The sequence below is a fragment of the Puma concolor genome, chromosome D4 (genome assembly GCF_028749965.1).
Source record: "Puma concolor isolate L17-30 chromosome D4, mPumCon1.1.hap2, whole genome shotgun sequence".
NCBI classification, from domain to species: Eukaryota; Metazoa; Chordata; class Mammalia; order Carnivora; family Felidae; genus Puma; species Puma concolor.
Window position 1 is genome coordinate 136,831 of NC_141679.1, and position 18,014 is coordinate 154,844.

At 45.4% G+C, this 18,014-nt stretch overlaps 1 protein-coding gene and 3 long non-coding RNA genes across 6 annotated transcripts in view; 3 read left to right on the forward strand and 1 right to left on the reverse strand.

Annotated features, from left to right (window-relative positions):
* LOC147574628 (uncharacterized) overlaps window positions 1-9,003 on the forward strand; it is a 45,283-nt gene extending 36,280 nt beyond the window's left edge. For all 3 annotated transcript variants that reach the window (XR_015243355.1, XR_015243356.1, XR_015243357.1), the window contains 4 exons: window positions 295-448; window positions 2,628-2,783; window positions 4,233-5,687; window positions 5,726-9,003. This is a non-coding gene — a long non-coding RNA (uncharacterized LOC147574628). The remainder of the gene's footprint in view (window positions 1-294; window positions 449-2,627; window positions 2,784-4,232; window positions 5,688-5,725) is intronic.
* The window catches only part of LOC147574629 (uncharacterized), a 51,640-nt gene that overhangs the window by 3,801 nt on the left and 29,825 nt on the right, over window positions 1-18,014 (reverse strand). The window contains exons 4-5 of the long non-coding RNA XR_015243354.1: window positions 1,788-1,866; window positions 495-741 (exon numbers count right to left, since the gene is read on the reverse strand). This is a non-coding gene — a long non-coding RNA (uncharacterized LOC147574629). The remainder of the gene's footprint in view (window positions 1-494; window positions 742-1,787; window positions 1,867-18,014) is intronic.
* LOC147574630 (uncharacterized) lies at window positions 9,507-17,918 on the forward strand. The gene is made up of 2 exons (XR_015243358.1): window positions 9,507-9,842; window positions 14,464-17,918. It is a non-coding gene; the product is annotated as an uncharacterized LOC147574630 (long non-coding RNA).
* On the forward strand, window positions 10,451-17,048 carry LOC147574631 (uncharacterized). Its single transcript, XM_086684672.1, has 2 exons — window positions 10,451-11,234; window positions 12,856-17,048. Exons 1-2 carry the CDS (start codon window positions 10,451-10,453, stop codon window positions 14,289-14,291), a joined length of 2,220 nt encoding a protein of 739 aa, XP_086540798.1. The 3' UTR covers window positions 14,292-17,048.

Genomic DNA, 18,014 nt, shown 5'->3' on the forward strand with positions numbered 1-18,014 from the left:
TTAATCTGTAATTACTTCTGTTAAGCCTCTAGGACAGGACCCTTGCCATTTTACTTCCACAGACATGGGCAGTGTTGTGTGGTGGCAGTAGGTTAACCTCTTGCATCTACTACCCCAAGCTGTAGGTGGTATCCAGTGGCAGGGACAGAGTTTTCAGGTACTGATGCTACTCTCTTGGATCCTGGTGGCATAGAAGGTGGCAGGTGCTGACACATTCTTCTCTGGGTTACAGCTGATTTTGGTATTGGTTCTCTTGTCTGGCATATGGATGTAGCTGTCACTTCTGTTCTGCAGGGCAGTCTGGATCCTGGGGACCTCCTCCATTAACTGGGCGATTCTGCATGCCCTACCCTGGAGATGCCCCGCCCCCATGGACTATTAGGCATGTCCACCTCCTGAACCTTGGTGGCCCTGGGGCCACCCGGAACCCCTCCACCTGCAACACTTGGTAAGATGATCTAAGCACTAGGAGTTGACTTATAAAACACACTCACCTTATTTTTGTTGCTGTTAGGTCTTGGGCCAAGGTGCAGAGGCGGTACCACAGACCATTGTGATGCAAGGGGAATGTGTCTGCTGCCATCACCATATTCCTCAAGTTTCTCAGGATCTCATCTTTGTCCTTTCCCCCACCATGGGTTGGTACAGACGTCTCTTGTGGAGAAGGAATGGGGCTGTATGCAGTAAATCAGACATAGCGCTTCAGCAGAAATGCCCTGTACACAGTCCACGTGCTGGGATCTGTGAGGCCTGAGGCACAACGTAATGTATGTCCATCTAGTTGTGCCCCCAGCCATCCATAGTTGTTTGATGAGTGATGAATACATCTGAATCAGGGCTTTTAGGAGTCTTCATCAAGTTATAAGGGATGGTTCTTCAAGTTCTTCTTGGGGATCACCGGAGGCATGTGGGACACCCTGTGCATGTAATTTGGGATCTCACTAGGGCAAAGAGTTTAAGTTGTTGGAAGTATAAGGGGAGGGTCTTTTGTTTTTGTTTTTGATCTCCAAACAGTCTACTCAAATCAGAATAAACCTCCATCCCTTCTGGGGCTTTTTGCAGATCCAGAAGTAGGTATCACAATCAAGAGTGACATCAACACTGGCTCTGCCAAAACTGCCGAGAAGCACAAAGTAAACGCTGTGGCCATTTTCAGTTCTAAGTCTTTACGGACAGCCACATCTTTCTGTACAGGACACTCTCCTGCCACTGTCTCTGGTTTGTGTGTCATATGGTTTGTCTGCTGTTTTTGTTTTTTTTCCCAAATGCAAAACCTTTACTGCCGAGCCTATGGGATTCCGTTTTCCAGCTGGCATCTGTTTGTGGTAACTTGAGCAGCTAAGCGTGCCTAAAGGTGGGGACCATAGGGCTTTTCCAATGTGTTCCCGGAATAAATCAAGGAGGATGACACCACACTCCACTTGGAAGTCTCCTACCTTGCCTCATTCTTTGTGGATCTCCTCAATGTGGAATCATTGCTCTTGCTGTTTTTTCCTCTCCTGTTTCCTTCTATTGAGGGTTTTAATGTGGTCAGAAAAATCTGTGGGTATCCTTACAATTTGAAAATGTGAACTGCCTTCACCGCAACTTATATTTTTGAATGTGTCATTTAGAATGGTTTTAGACAAAGCAAACTTCATACGCATCAGCATTTTGGTAAACATGCTGTCCAGAATCCCCTCAGGTGTGCCCTGGACACAAATACTCTGAACTATAGGAGGTGGCATATTTGTCATAGAAAACATGCACTGAAACTTAAGTTGTGAAGAGAAAAAATCCAAAATTACCTGTGTGGCAATTCCCCACGGTGTCCTTCACTTGTGTTCACATGAGCACGTTCTCTCATGTCCTATGTCACAGGTACAGCTAAAACATGAAAACAAAGTGCATTTGTATTAATTTTGTCTTTTAGAATTTCAGCTCATTTTTCCAGGGAACACAATTACCCTGCAAAATGTACTGTACTTAAGCTGAGAAGTACCTCTGAATTCAAATAAATTAGCTGAACCCAACTAACAAATATAGGCTACCTGTTTCTCTAAGAGCATGCTTTCCCAGGTCCTCTACAGGCCCTCGGATCCCCATCTCCCCATATGTCTCTGTGCCCATGGATAGCACTTCCAGGGAGGAGGAGACCCCATTGTCGGGACAGTAGTTTGGGCACAGGCAGGGGCTTAGAGGCAGAACTTTGAGCCACAAGGGCTATGATTCCATGTGTGGACACTGGCATTGTCATTCCTTCTCATTCTGTAGTTCTTCACATACACAATAAAAAGCCTCTGTGGTGCAGGGGATGAACGGTGGAGTGTGATCCTGGACATAGTTGCCTTCCTATTTGGAATATGCTACTTTGTTAATTTAGTATTCAGCCTATAAATCTTCTAGGAAAAGGGCCCTTGCTGTTTCTACGTTTCCAGACACATGGGGACACTAGTTTATCCCAATCACATCCATTCCTCACCTCAAAGTGAGGACCCAAAGTATGGGTAGAGATTTTGGCGCTGATGCTGCCCTCTTAGAACCTGGTGGTGGTAGGATATGAGCACTGCTTCTTTGGGTTTCTGCTTTTTGCCGGTGTTGGTGCTCTGTTCTATCCTATGAACATACCTCTCATTTCTTCTCCGCAGGCTATTTTGTATGCAAGAGTCCTGGTCCTTTCCCAGGATTGCCTTGCAGGCTGTACCCCATGGACCACCCTTCACCACCAGTCATGGGCTAGGGGCCACATCCCCCTCCTCCACCTACTCTGTTTGTTAAGATGACCTGAACTGGATGAGTAGCTGGTAAAGTATATTCATCTTCTTCATGATTGACTTTGTGGCAATGATGTAGAGACGGTTGTGAGTCTTGGCAATCCATTTACAAACTGAGGACACTGTAGCATATCTCAAGTTTCTCAGGACATGCATACAATGGGCGGTGTCACGTCCCTGTAATACAGTGAGCTATACATTTCTCTTGTCAAATGAAAGAGGATTTTTCACACAAAAGCAGACGTATCAGCAGTACTGGTGCGTATGTTGGAGACACAATGTTTTGGGTTCTGTAATGAATGAGGTGCACCCCTAACTTTTAGAGCATCAGGTGTCCTGTGTGAAAGAGGGACATTCATTAAATGATGCAGACCTTGTGATCATCAAAATGGAAACACCAGTGAAGGATCCAGTTCAAAACCGGGGGAACCTTGAATCATACAGGAATAGAAGGGAAGTTGAGCACAGTATGTGGAGTTTGAGGAGGTGCAGAGGGGAGGGTGTTGGGGTCAGTGAGATGCAGTTGGAGGTCATTCCTGACCACAGCCTGAGCAGGGAGTGTGAGGACCATAAGGAACTGCTATTTGGGATCACTCTCAGTGCACAATGCAGTGTTCATCTCCAAAATGTCAGTGTGTTGCCAAAGTGCATGCAGGTAATCATCTAAAAGGATTGTTGTCTCCCTGGATTTTCCTGAAGGTTCTGGATATTTGTGGGGGAAAAGAGCCCTGGAGATATGGGAATTTAACTTGGTGTTATGAAAATGCTGTATGCCCAAGTTCATATCTTTCAGTGAGACTAAAAGTGGAGACAGGGTCTAGATCAGCTGAGTCATCCTACAATTCAGGGCTGGCCAGATGCCACCACTGCTGGACCCCTGTCATCACCCTGACTACAGCTTTGCATCTCCTCAAACTTCTCACACAATATCCTGAGGCTTTGCCTGTGTTCCTGCTGTCTCAGCCCTAATACAGTTCTCAGTGGGACCTACACAGAGCCTCAGCTGTGTTATCTGTGAAAACAGGGGTAATATTTGTTTCTAAGAACAAGAGAAAAAGAAGACATTCAGTGTATAAGGCATCTGCAAAATCTCTGGGAACACGCTTCTTGCAGTTTCAATTAAGATATCTCCACACAATGATCCTCCAAAAAAGATGGTCACGGGAGTTCATTAAACTAAGACTGCTAACAACTCAGCCCAGGGAGTGGGAATCACTGTTTTAAAAAATAAGACAATGCCCCTCGTTTTTCTATTATAATTCGGGCCCTGCCACACAATGAAAGAAAAGATAATTATGAGAATGTGTACATTCAGAGACCTAGATCTGAAGACAATCATTTTCTATTACACATAATCTCACAGATGCAGCCACACACTACAGTGTTCATCTGAGGCCACAGATAAACTACAGAAGACAGAATGCATGTAGGAAAACATAAGATCACAGGGAAATAAACCAAAATCTCTTTGCCTTATAGGACAACTCTTTTGAAATTTGAAGAGGACTGTTCACGGTGACAGACAATCGTGTTTGTATATACATTTTAAGAAGGTGTCAGATCTACCTGAATGCTTTCCCTGCCCATCCTGTCCCCTCCACTTTCTCCTTCCTACTGTCCCCTAATCTACCTTTCATCGTTTTGTCTCTGTGTCAGCGTCTGCTTCTAGGGCCATCTACTCTCACTCCCCATTGAGTGCACACAGTGGGGTTCCTGTACACACAGGTAACAAAGTGGCAGAAATGGTGGTGATGGAGGATAGAAGCAAGATCACCCTTTCTTCAAAGGAGCCTGAGGGAGTTTTCCGGGGTGATGGGAACTTCCTATATCTAGATTGATGGGGTGCTTATGCTCAATTATTTTGGAAATATCCCCTGACTCCATGGTGTCTTGGGGTCAGACAGAGAGGTATCTGTCTTTAGGAAATGGCTGAGTTCTAATGGTGGAGAAGGATGAGGGACCAGCAGTGACTGTAGAGAGGAGTGAGGGTCAGACCCACGCCCAGGATGCCAGGTCTCCACAGACAGCACCACGTGTAGGAGGACTCTGAGGAACAGAGATTTCTTGATCAGACCCATGAACTACATAATCCTCCTGTAGTTTCCTCACTGAGCGATGGCCAGAGCAGAGGCCAGCAGCTGGAGGACACCCTGATCATGGCTAGAGTGGAGCAGTGGGCCTGGAGGATTGAGTCAGGGAAAGGGACAGGCATAAGGTAGTGACAGGGTGTTTGAGAGACAAACGGAAGAGAAGGGACCCTTCTCTGCTGACTTCACCTACATTTCTGTGTGACCAAAACGAGACCCTTATCTCCCAGGGAAGGGAAGAGGGCTGGCAAAAACACAGAATGATATACTCAGCTCAAGTGCCCAGGGTATCTGCCTTACTCTTGAGTACCTAACACAGGAAGCATGTGCTTTCCGTCATGATTGGAACTGCAGCTTGCACCATTTAGTGAAAATCAATCCAATTATGCATCCCTCAGCATTAAAGTACTGCAACAAAATTACGTGAACAGACTAAAAGATACAACATAGGATAAAGTCCAAAGGTAGACCGACTGCAATACTTATGGGAATAAAGTCTATCAGAAAAGGAGGTAGGTACCCTAGTGCAGGTATTCAGACACCTGGGCAATATCTGAAAACGTAAAAAAAAAAAAAAAAAAAAAAAAAAAGTCCTTACTTCAAAAGCAACATTAGCGCTAGACACAAAGGGATCATGATTTAAGGTTTAGAGAGCAACCATATGACTTCATGGTGCTGTATCCATGAGATCAAGTCTCATCAAATTATAATGCCTTTAATAGCCTTTAATTTGAGGCTATTTGTTATATGTAAATTATACCTCATTAAAGAGAGTTTCAAAGCACAAAATACTAGAAGCAAATGTGGGAACGTTCCTTTCAAATCCTGAAGTGCATGGGTGAGATGAGTCTGTCTGCCCATGTCTCAAAAATCCAAAATAATAAGACATTTAAAAAATTAATAATAGAGTAAGCAGACCCTGAGCTCACCCTGTCCCATGTTTTCAACTATATAACTTCCACATCCAAGTCCATGAACCAGAGAGGGATCCAAGACTGGCACAACAAACTCCACACATAAATAGAAGCTGCATCAGGAAGGTTAGGAAGGTCAGAAAGGTGGAGGTTGGATGCCTGCAGAAGGAGCAGAGAAAGTGAGCCCTCACACCAGGGAGCAGACACAGGGAAGACTAATCTCCATAACATTTGGCATTAAAACCCAGGGGTGCTGAATTCCCTTGAGTTTAGATCCTGGCGCTTTGGAGGTCAGCTGACCCAGCACTGGGTGATCCAGAAGGATGAGTGATAGCCAGGTCCCTGCCTGTGTAGAGAGGCAACATAAACATGGCATTTTACACAATGCCCAGGCCACAGGAGACACATGTATTCATGCTGATTCTTGATTTTTGACTCAGCTGGCCTGGCTGGGTCCCACTGACACCACTGAGAGCAAGCACAGCCCACAACAGGCACGCAATCAGTGCAGACCCCTGCACTGAAAGGAAAAGTAACCCAGACACAACAGCAGAGAGTGAGCAACACCCATATGATATCCTCCTGAAGGTCCAGGTCCTATAAATGGAGACGTGCACTGCTGAGGACTCCAGGACCTCTTCTTCATAACGGCATTAATTTCAAGATCAGAAGGCACAGCTGACTTTCTTAACACAGAGAAATAGAGACAGGGAGACAAACAAAATGGACACACAGAGACGTTTATCTACAATGAAAGACCTAGTCAAAGCCACAGCCAGAGATCTAAGCCAAAGAGATACAAATAACATACCTGATACAGAATTTAAAGCAATGATCATAAGGATACTCATTGGAGTTGCGAAATGAGTAGAAGAGTGAGACCCCTGACAGAGATAAGATATAACACAGACACTGAGGACACAATAAAGGAAAAACATGCTTGCTGGAATGAACAGAGTGATGGAAGAAGCAGTGGAACAAACTAGTGACCTCGAAGACTGAGTGATGGAAATTAATCACACTAAACCAAAGAGAGAGAACAGAATTCTGCAACATGAGATGAGACTAAAGGAACTCAGTGACTACAGGAAAGATAATAGTATTCATATTGTAGGGGTCCCAGAAGGAAGAGAGAATGAGGCAGATAATTTATTTGAGGAAATAATAGCTGAAAACGTCCCTAATTGGGGGAGGGAAACAAACATCCACATCCGGGAGACTAGAGAACTCCCATCAAAATCAACAAAATCAGGCCAACACACAAACCTATTGTAAACAAATTTACAAATTAGGGTGAGAATAAAGAAAAACTCGTAAAAGCAGCAAAACAGTCCTTAACTTACAAGGGAAGACCCATGAGGCTAGCTATATATTTCTGAACAGAAACTTGGCAAGCCAGAAGTGAGTGACATCACATATTCAAAGTGCTGAATGGAAAAATCAGCGGCCAAGAATACTCTATTCAGCAAGGCTATCTTTCAGGATGAAGGAGACACAGACTTTCCCAAACAAAACCTAAAGGAGTTTGTACCACTAAACCAGTCCTGCAAGAAATATTAAGAGGGATTCTTTGAGTGGAAAGGAGAGACCAACAGTGACAGTATAGAGGTAGAAGACACAATTCAAGTAAAAGATCAACATTTCTGGAAAAAATCAGTTAAAGAACTCAGAGAAATGGATTTGAAATATAATAACATCTACCAAAAACCTAGGGAGGAGAAAGTAATGGGTTAAAAGGTAAATGACCATCAACTTAATACAGACTGCTAAATGCAGAAGAGGTTATATAAACACCTAACAGTAGCCATATACTAAAACCAGTCATAAATATGCTAAGAATAGAGATAAATCAAAATATACCAGTAAAGAAAATAAGCAATACGTGAAAGAAAGGCAAGAAAGGATCAGAGAAAATCATTAGAAACCACAACAAAACAGGCAATAAAATGGCAATACATATATACATATCAATCAATTTTGAGGGAAATGGAGTGAATACTCCAATCTAGAGATGTAGGGAGTAAGAATGGATGAAAAAACAAAACAGATTCAGATGCATACAAGTGACCCACTTTACACCTCAAGAATGATAGTGAGGATAGAGAAACATCACACAAATTAATGTCAAAAGAAAGCTGGAGTAACAATACTTGTATCAGAAAAAATACACTTAAAAAAAGCACATAACAAGAGACAGAGGAGGACAGTATATAACAGTAAATGGTACAATCCAAAAAGAAGATATAACAACTGTAAATATATCCCACAATTAAGTGGGATTTATTCCCAAGCTACAAAAGTGGTTCAATATTCGCAAATCAATTAATGTGATACAATACATAAACAGGAGAAAGGATAAGAACCAGATGATCGGGGCATCTGGGTGGCTCATCCTTTAACAGTCTGACATCAGCTGAGGTCATGACTTCATGATTCCTGAGTTCAAGTCCCGCGTCAGACTCTGTGTTGAAAGCTCAGATCCAAGAGCCTCCTTCGAATTCTATGTCTCCCTCTCTCTCTGCCCCTCCCCTGCTCACGCTCTCTCTCAAAATTAATAAACGTTAAAAGAAAAGAAGTATACTGTCATTTCAATACATGCAGAAAGGAACATTTGACAAAGTACAACATCCGTTCATGCATGTAGCCCCCTAAAGTAGGTTTACAGGAAACATACATTAACATAATAAAGGTTATCTATGAAAACCCTGCAGTTATAATCAACCTTAATGGGGAAAAATCAGAGCTTTTCCTGTAAGTTCATGAAGAAGACAAGGATGTTTACTCTTACCACTTTTAGTAAACAAATTACTGGAAGTCCTAGCCACAGCCAGCAGACAAACGAAACAAAACGATTTGCAGATTACACGACACTATATATAGAAAACCCTAAAGAGTCCACCCAATAACTGCTAGAACTGATAAATGAATTCAGCAATGTCACAGGATACAACATCATTGTACAGAAATCTGTTGCATTTCTAGACAATACAGAAGCAGTAGAAAGAGACATTAAGAAAACAGTCCCATTTACAGTCGTACACCAAAAATAAGCTATCTATGAATAAATCTAACCAAAGTGGTGAGCGACCTATACTCTGAAAAGCATAAAACAGTGATGAAAGAAATTCAAGATGACACAAAGAAATGGAAGGACATTCCATACTCACAGATCAGAAGTACAAATATAGTGAAAATGTCTATACTTCCCAAAGCAATTGACAGAATTAATGCAATTTCCATCAAAATACCAACAGCAGGGGCGCCTGGGTGGCGCAGTCGGTTAAGCGTCCGACTTCAGCGAGGTCACGATCTCGCGCTCCGTGAGTTCGAGCCCCGCGTCGGGCTCTGGGCTGATGGCTCAGAGCCTGGAGCCTGTTTCCAATTCTGTGTCTCCCTCTCTCTCTGCCCCTCCCCCATTCATGCTCTGTCTCTCTCTGTCCCAAAAATAAATAAATGTTGAAAAAAAAATTAAAAAAAAAATACCAACAGCAGTTTTCACAGAACGAGAACAGTCCTAAACTTTTATGGAACCAAAAAAGAGCCCAATCTTCAGAGTTAACAAACTTTATGTGAAGTGATAATTATGGATGGCACTGAGAGACTAAGAGAAAAATTACCAGGTGTACTCACAACTGCAAAGAAAAGACCTCCCCCCACCCCTCACCGTTCCCGGAACCAGCCAGGGCGAGCCCGGTTGTGGTCTGACCTAAAGGCGGGAACCAATCAGGTTCTGCTGAGTGATTTGAAAAAAAGGCGGGAACCAATCAAGTTCTGCTGAGTGTTCAAATTTAAATGTCAACCAATAACAGCTCTGTAACCACAAAAAAAATCCCTAACTTGTTTGTGCCTGTCTATAAAAGAAGCTGTAAGATCCTTGCTCGGGACCTCTTAGCGTCACCGGTAACGAGTGCACAGAGGTCCGGGTTCGAACCTGCAATAAATGACCCTTGCCTCTTGGCTTTGACTCTGGATTCTGGTGGTTTGTTCTTGGGGGTCTTTTGAATTTGGGCATATCATTTGGGGGCTCGTCCGGGATCCCCCCAAGCCCACCAGACCCCAAGTCAACAGGTCGTCCCTGAGACCAATCGGTAAGTGAGCCGGCTCTGTCCGTTTCTGTTTGTTCGTTTCTGGCTCTCCCGCGCAGGATCTGTATCGGTGACTGACACAGCCCTGGCGGACGCGCTATAGGGCAGTCGGTCGGGTCCAGTAGGAGACATCCACTGGCACCCATCTGGGGCACCTTTTTGGGCCCATCGGAATTCTTCTGTTCGGGTGGCAGACACCTGAAACACGCTAGCGATCTAAGTGTTGTGTTCTCTATTCTATAACCTTTAAGTGTTAAACTCCTTCTCTTTCACAGGTGACCTGGCCTGGCCCGGGCAGAAATCCTCATAACTTTACTGTTTCTCCTTTTAATCCTTTCCTCCACCTCCAGGATACAGATGGGCCAATCTCAAAGCTCTCCTCTTTCTCTCCTCGTTGCTAACTTCAGGGATTTTAGAACCAGAGGACAGAATTTGAGTTTAGACATCTGGCGGGGAAAATTAATAACCCTCTGCCACTCCGAATGGCCAACCTTCGGCGTTGGATGGCCAACCGAAGGAACTTTCTGCCTCCCTATAATTGCTAGGGTGAAATCAAAGATTTTTCTACCGGGTCGCGAGGGACACCCGGATCAGATTCCCTACATTCTTGTATGGCAGAATTTAGTGGAAAATCCACCCCCTTGGTTGGCCCCCTTCCTATCCTCGGGTTGTGTAAGGTCCTTGCCATGCAGCCTGCAGATCCCCCAAAATCAAGGACACCAGCCGCGCCCTTGTATCCCATATTGCCCGATATTCAGAACCTACTATCCCTAGACCCTCCACCCTATCATCCCCCTCCCCTCGTACCCCAGGCCCTGCCCACAGCAGCTGTCCCGCCAGTCGTCCCACTAGTTGCCCCCCTAGAGGAACTGGGAGGAAGGGAAGCGGCAGCTGCGCCGGGACCAGGAGGACGGGAGGCAGCAGCTGCGCCGGGCCCCATTGAAAATGAAACCAACCGCGAGGGGCCAGCTGGCCAAACCCGCGGGCGCACCCAGCGTGAGCCAAACCCTCGCCTCCCTGACTCCACTGTGGCCCTACCCCTGCGGGAAATAGGACCCCTCAATGAAACAGGCAACCCCCAACTCCAGTATTGGCCCTTTTCCACCAGTGACCTTCACAACTGGAAAACACAGAACGCTCGATTCTCTGATAACCCTAAAGACCTAATAGCTCTTTTAGACAGTGTCATGTTCACCCACCAGCCCACCTGGGATGACTGTCAGCAGCTCCTCCGCATCCTGTTCACTACAGAGGAGCAAGAGAGGATCCAATTAGAAGCAAGAAAGCTGGTTCCCGGAGACGATGGTCAGCCGACATCTAACACTGACCTCATTAATGCGGCTTTCCCCCTAACCAGACCTCCACAGGATGAATGGGACTACAACACGGCAGAAGGTAGGGGAAGGCTACTCACTTATCACCAGACTCTGATGGCGGGTCTCCAGGCTGCAGCTCGCAAGCCCACCAATTTGGCTAAGGTATATTTGGTCATACAGGGAAAGGCAGAGAGTCCAGCTGCTTACTTAGATTAATGGAAGCCTTTAGGCAGTTTACCCCCATGGATCCAGAAGTCCCTGAGAACCAGGCTGCTGTCATTATGTCCTTTGTAAATCAAGCAGCTCCTGACATTAAGAAAAAACTCCAAAGGCTAGAGGATTTAGAAGGTAAACAGATCCAGGATCTGCTCCATATAGCACAACGGGTCTACAACAACAGGGACACCCCAGAAGAGAGACAGATCAAGGCCACAGAGAAAATGACTAAAGTCCTGGCCGCTACAGTCCAGAAAGAGCAGCCACCCCCAGAAGGCACTCAAACAACACGCCCTCCCAGGCGGCACTTAGATAAAGATCAATGCGCCTATTGTAAAGAAAAAGGCCATTGGATACGAGAATGCCCCAAGAAGAAACAACCCCGCCCCAGCCAAGGACAATGGCAGCCTAAAATAGCCCCCATACTGTTTACCCAAGATACAGAATAGGGAGGACGGGGTTCGGATCCCCTCCCCAAACCTAGGGTAACATTGCAAGTGGAGGGGACCCTGGTCCAGTTCCTAGTTGATACCGGGGCACAGCACTCAGTTCTGGTCAAGCCACATGGAAGAGTATCTGAAAAATCATACAAGGGGCCACTGGAATAAAGAAGTACCCCTGGACAACTCAGAGGGCTGTGGACTTAGGAACTGGGAAGGTAACCCACTCCTTCCTGGTCATTCCCGACAGCCCCTGCCCCCTGTTGGGGAGGGATTTGCTTACCAAAATGGGGGCCCAAATTCATTTCCAACCGGGGGGACCCACAGTGACTGACTTCCACAACCAACCCATATCTGTACTCACTGTGAAACTAGAAGATGAATATAGGCTCCATCAGGAACCCACTCCTCTGGATCAGGGCATCGAGCCCTGGCTTCAACGCTTCCCAGATGCGTGGGCAGAAACGGGTGGTATGGGGCTAGCAAAACATCGCCCAGCCCTATTTATAGAGGTCAAGCCCAGGACGGACCCCGTCCACGTGCGCCAATACCCCATGCCTGCGGAAGCCAAAAATGGCATCACACTGCATATCCGCCGCCTCCTTGACTTCGGGGTCCTACGCACCTGCCACTCAGCATGGAATACCCCCCTGCTGCCCGTGCGCAAACCCAACAGCGGGGAATACAGACCAGTGCAGGACCTGAGAGAAGTCAATAAGCGGGTGATGGACATACATCCAACCGTTCCTAACCCCTATACTCTCTTGAGCGCCCTCAGCCCAGAAAAACAATGGTATACTGTTCTGGATCTAAAAGATGCTTTTTTCAGCCTACCACTAGTGCCTAAAAGTCAAGAGCTATTTGCATTCGAGTGGACAGATCCAGACAGGGACATAAATGGCCAGCTCACTTGGACCAGACCGCCACAAGGATTCAAAAACTCTCCGACCCTGTTTGACGAGGCTCTACACGAAGATTTAAGTGAGTACAGACAACAACACCCTAATATAACTCACCTACAGTATGTTGATGATCTCTTAATAGCTGCTGAGATGCCCAAAGCCTGCATCCAGGGAACCGAAGGTCTCCTGCGAACTCTGGGAATCTTAGGCTACCGCGCCTCAGCAAAGAAGGCTCAGATCTGCAAGTCAGAGGGTCATCTTCACCTCCCCCCAATGGCCCTGAAGCCAGCATCACTGCTGCCAGACCCAGACATGGGAACCCCACTTCATGACTGCGCCGACATACTGGCTCAAGTTTATGGGGTCCGGGAGGACTTGCAAGACCAACCATTATTGGATGCGGACGCCATCTGGTTTACCGACGGAAGCAGCTTCATTCACCAAGGACAAAGGTATGTGGGGGTGGCCGTAACTTCAGAAACAAAGGTGGTTTGGGCAGAAGCCCTACCCCCCAGAACCTCGGCCCAGAAGGCTGAACTAATAGCCTTAACCCAGGCCCTAAAATTAGGAAGAGACCACAAGCTAACCGTGTACACTGATAGCCGATATGCCTTTGCCACCGCTCATGTACATGGGGCGATATACAGAGAACGGGGGCTCCTCACAGCCGAAGGGAAAGACATAAAAAATAAGGAAGAGATTCCTGCCCTGCTAGCAGCCCTATGGGAACCCAAAAAGCTAGCGATTGTGCATTGCCCAGGACACCAGAAGACAACCAATCCAGTTTCCTGGGGCAACAATTTGGCCAATCAGACTGCAAAAAAACATAGCTCGGCCCCCTGCGCAATTACCCTACAGCTGCCAGACCCCAGACCCCGGGAATTGCCCCCCAGCCCTGAGTATTCAGAAAGCGACATTCAATGGATGAGTAAACTTCCTATGACCCGAATCAAAGATGGCTGGTGGAGAGACTCCAAAAGCAGCATTATACTCCCAGATAAACTAGGATGGCAAGATCTAGAGCGGATCCATCGCAGCACCCACTTAGGTTCCCAGCGAATGTTGGACTTACTGAGACAGACTGGACTAAAAATCAGAAATGTCTCTGATAAGGTCGATCAAGTAGTCACTAAATGTACAGTGTGCCAACTCAACAATGCGAGTAGCAATCCTCAGACAACAGGGGTAAGACAAAGAGGGAGCAGACTGGGGACCTATTGGGAAGTAGATTTCACTGAGGTAAAACCAGGAAAATATGGATATAAGTATTTGCTAGTTTTTGTAGATACCTTTTCAGGATGGACTGAAGCCTTTCCAACCAAGAATGAAACGGCGCAGATTGTAGCCAAAAAGATCCTAGAAGAAATCCTGCCCAGGTATGGTTTTCCAGTAATGATAGGGTCAGATAATGGACCTGCATTCGTCTCTAAGGTAAGTCAGGGACTGGCTTCCATACTTGGGGCTGATTGGAAATTACATTGTGCATACCGACCCCAAAGCTCAGGACAGATAGAGAGAATGAACAGAATATTAAAGGAGACCCTAACCAAATTGACCATGGAGACTGGCGCTAATTAGGTGGTCCTTCTCCCCTACGCTCTGTTCAGGGTGCGTAATACCCCATACAGACTGGGACTCACGCCCTATGAAATAATACATGGTAGACCACCCCCCATCATCCCTAACCTAAAAGATAACCTTGTCAAAGCTGAGAACAATAATAGTCTTGAATTCTTGTTCTCCCTACAAGCCTTGCAGAGGGTCCATGAAGATGTATGGCCCAAATTAAAGGAACTCTATGAGACTGGACCCCTGCCTATTCCACATCAATTCCGGCCAGGGGATTGGGTCCTCATAAAACGTCATTGGCAGGGAACTCTGGAGCCCAGGTGGAAAGGACCCTTCCAGGTCATCCTGACAATGCCTACTGCCATCAAAGTAGACAGAATCACCACCTGGATCCATTTCGCCCACGCCAAACCAGTGGACCCGTTCTCAGACCTCATCGGACCTTCAAAGACAACCTGGACTGTTGATCAGACTAAGAACAATCCTTTAAAATTGACCCTACGCCGCCAATGGACTGAGCCATAACTATGGTACTTGCCCTTCTCTTGATTGTTCTGCAAATTCTGTCTGTAAATCCAAACCCCCACACCCCCTATAATTTGACATGGGAAATTACTAACTTAGAGACTCGTGAAATCTACAACAAAACCCTAGGAACTGCCCCATTAAATATCTGGTGGCCAGATTTATATTTTAATTTAGAAAAAGTTAGTCCATTAGAAGAAATGGAAGGAGGTAAATGGAGGCAACTGCAAAGGAGGGTATCAATAAGTAGAAATGGATTTTATGCATGTCTGGGATTTAGGACGGGGGCGATGAGGTGCACATGTGGAGGGTTTGAAACCCTCTATTGCGCAGCCTGGGGTTGGGTCACCTCCAATGATGGAGAATGGAAGTGGGAAGTAAAACCCCAATTTATTGAAATGTCCTATGTCCGACCATGTACCTGCACCAGGTATGATGAAAACTGTAACCTTATTCATGTAAGATTTACAGAGGAAGGAAAAAAAGACAGGCGATGGGTCTCAGGACTCACTTGGAGACTCTACTTATATAAATATCCCCTCTTTGGGACTGCCATTCAAATAAAATTAAAAGTCTCCCCTCTTGTACAACCTGTGGGGCCAAATCAGGTATTGGAGGAAAAAAAACAGATAAGCTTATCCCCGGGCAGATCTCCACTACTCCCTCCAGCAAGACCCCCATCCTTACCCCAGGAGTAAAAGCACAAGCTGTCCAAGAAAATCAGAACCCAGAAGGCATAGACTCCCTATGGAAATTGCTAACAGCAGCGTATGAGGCCTTAAACCAATCGGACCCTGAGGCAACAAGGGCCTGCTGGCTATGTTATGATATAAAACCCCCCTTCTATGAAGCCATAGGTCTAGCTGCCCCTTTTTCACAATCAGGAGAAGAGTCGCCAGCAGCTTGCAAGTGGAATCGAAAGGGCCCCGGCCTCACACTGCAAGCGGTCACTGGCAATGGGACTTGTATAGGAAAGGTCCCCTCTAGCCATATCCAGCTCTGTGCCCTGACTAATTACTCTATAGATGAATCTAAATGGATAATTCCAGCTCCTGACAGTTGGTGGATTTGTTCTAAGACAGGGCTCACCCCATGTGTTAGCAGAAATGTTTTTAATTCGTCAACCGAATATTGTATCATGGTATCAGTATTTCCAAAGGTTATTTACCACCGAGAAAATGTTGTTTATGATCTGTGGACAGAAGGGACAGAAGCAAGAGAGTCAATAAGAACAAAACGGGAACCCTTTACGGCCATAACCTTGGCCACCTTATTTGGCCTCAGTACCATAGGGGCAGGAACAGGGATCTCGTCACTAGCCATCCAGCACCGGGGGTTCAATAGCCTAAGGGCAGCCATTTATGAGGATATAGCCAGACTTGAGGACTCAATCTCGCACCTCGAAAAATCTCTGACCTCCCTTTCTGAAGTGGTCCTACAGAACCGAAGGGGACTAGATCTAGTCTTCCTCCAACAGGGAGGTTTATGTGCAGCCTTAAGAGAAGAATGTTGTTTTTATGCTGACCACACCGGAGTAGTCCGAGAGTCCATGGCTAAAGTTAGAGAAGGCCTGGCCAAACGGAAGCATGAATGAGAACAACAACAAGGCTGGTTTGAGTCTTGGTTCAATCAGTCCCCATGGCTAACCACCCTGCTTTCTGCTCTAGCTGGGCCCCTTATACGCCTCCTTCTCCTCCTCACCTTTGGGCCTTATATTATTAATAAACTAGTTGCCTTTATCAAAGACTGAGTTAACACGATCCAACTGATGGTCCTTAGGACCCAGTACCAACGTATCATTACCGAAACATTTGAGTCAGACACATAAGATCCAAGATTGGCTCTTAAGGCACCAAAGAAAGGGGGGAATGAGAGACTAAGAGAAAAATTACCAGGTGTACTCACAACTGCAAAGAAAAGACCTCCCCCCCTCCCCCCGCCGTTCCCAGAACCAGCCAGGGCGTGCCCGGTTGTGGTCTGACCTAAAGGCGGGAACCAATCAAGTTCTGCTGAGTGGTTTGAAAAAAAGGCGGAACCAATCAAGTTCTGCTGAGTGTTCAAATTTAAATGTCAACCAATAACAGCTCTGTAACCACCAAAAAAAAATCCCTAACTTGTTTGTGCCTGTCTATAAAAGAAGCTGTAAGATCCTTGCTCGGGACCTCTTAGCATCACCGGTAACGAGTGCGCAGAGGTCCGGGTTCGAACCTGCAATAAACGACCCTTGCCGCTTGGCTTTGACTCTGGACTCTGGTGGTTTGTTCTTGGGGGTCTTTCAAATTTGGGCATATCAGCACTATGCCTCTGGATCTTCTGCTCCAAAACACAATAACTCTGGCTTAAGCATTTGAACAAACGTTAGACATATCCCAACCAAGGATCATTCTACAAAATACATTCTACAAACGTACCCTCAAAACTTTGCAGATTATGAAATATATGGAAAAATCTAAAAATTGTCATGGCCAAGTGGAGCCTAAGGAGACAGGATGACTGTAATGTGCCAGGTGGGATGAGCCTGGGCTAGGAGAGTTTAAAACCAAAGCAATCTGAATACAAATATAAACTTTACTTCATACTACCATATCTCTTTGATACATTGATTGTGATCATGTACCAACCATTATGACATCAATAGCGAGAAAACAGTCTGATGTATGTGGATACTCAGTATTATCTTCCCAATTTTTTTTGGTAACTAGAAACCCATCATGAAAGAAAAGATTATTAGTAACCATGGTTTTTCAACACATAAGATTATATAACTAGTTCCAGTATTGGTTACTAGTGATGGACATGTACCTACTCTTGTTGTTCTTACTATTGTTTAATTTAAATAATAGCATTCATGGTACAGAAAACTGAATGCATGATAAACACTTCATAGAAACATCTACTTTACATATTTTAAGATAATAACGTATGTATATACCACTCTATTATGTGGTATGTAAATTAAGTGTTTTTCTGATCTTGAACGAGCATGTCATTGAATGGCTTTCCATAAAGGTGGTTATGCTAGATAATGAATGATACTCAGATTTTACAGGATGTATGTCACATCATGCCTGAACATTGTCAAAAATAAAAACATACACGCGGCCAGGTGAAGCATTGTGACTGGCTCACTTATTGTTAAGAACACTTGCTTTAATATTTTCACGCGTATTTTTAGCAGGAATACAAGAGAATCAAATATTTCCAAAT

Bases quoted from the DNA above. Each gene is read 5' to 3' on its own strand.
- LOC147574631 (XM_086684672.1), top strand. From the start codon at position 10,451: ATGGCAGAATTTAGTGGAAAATCCACCCCCTTGGTTGGCCCCCTTCCT. The intron at 11,235-12,855 runs GTAGGGGAAGGC...ATCTCTTAATAG, and splicing joins GGACTACAACACGGCAGAAG to CTGCTGAGATGCCCAAAGCC.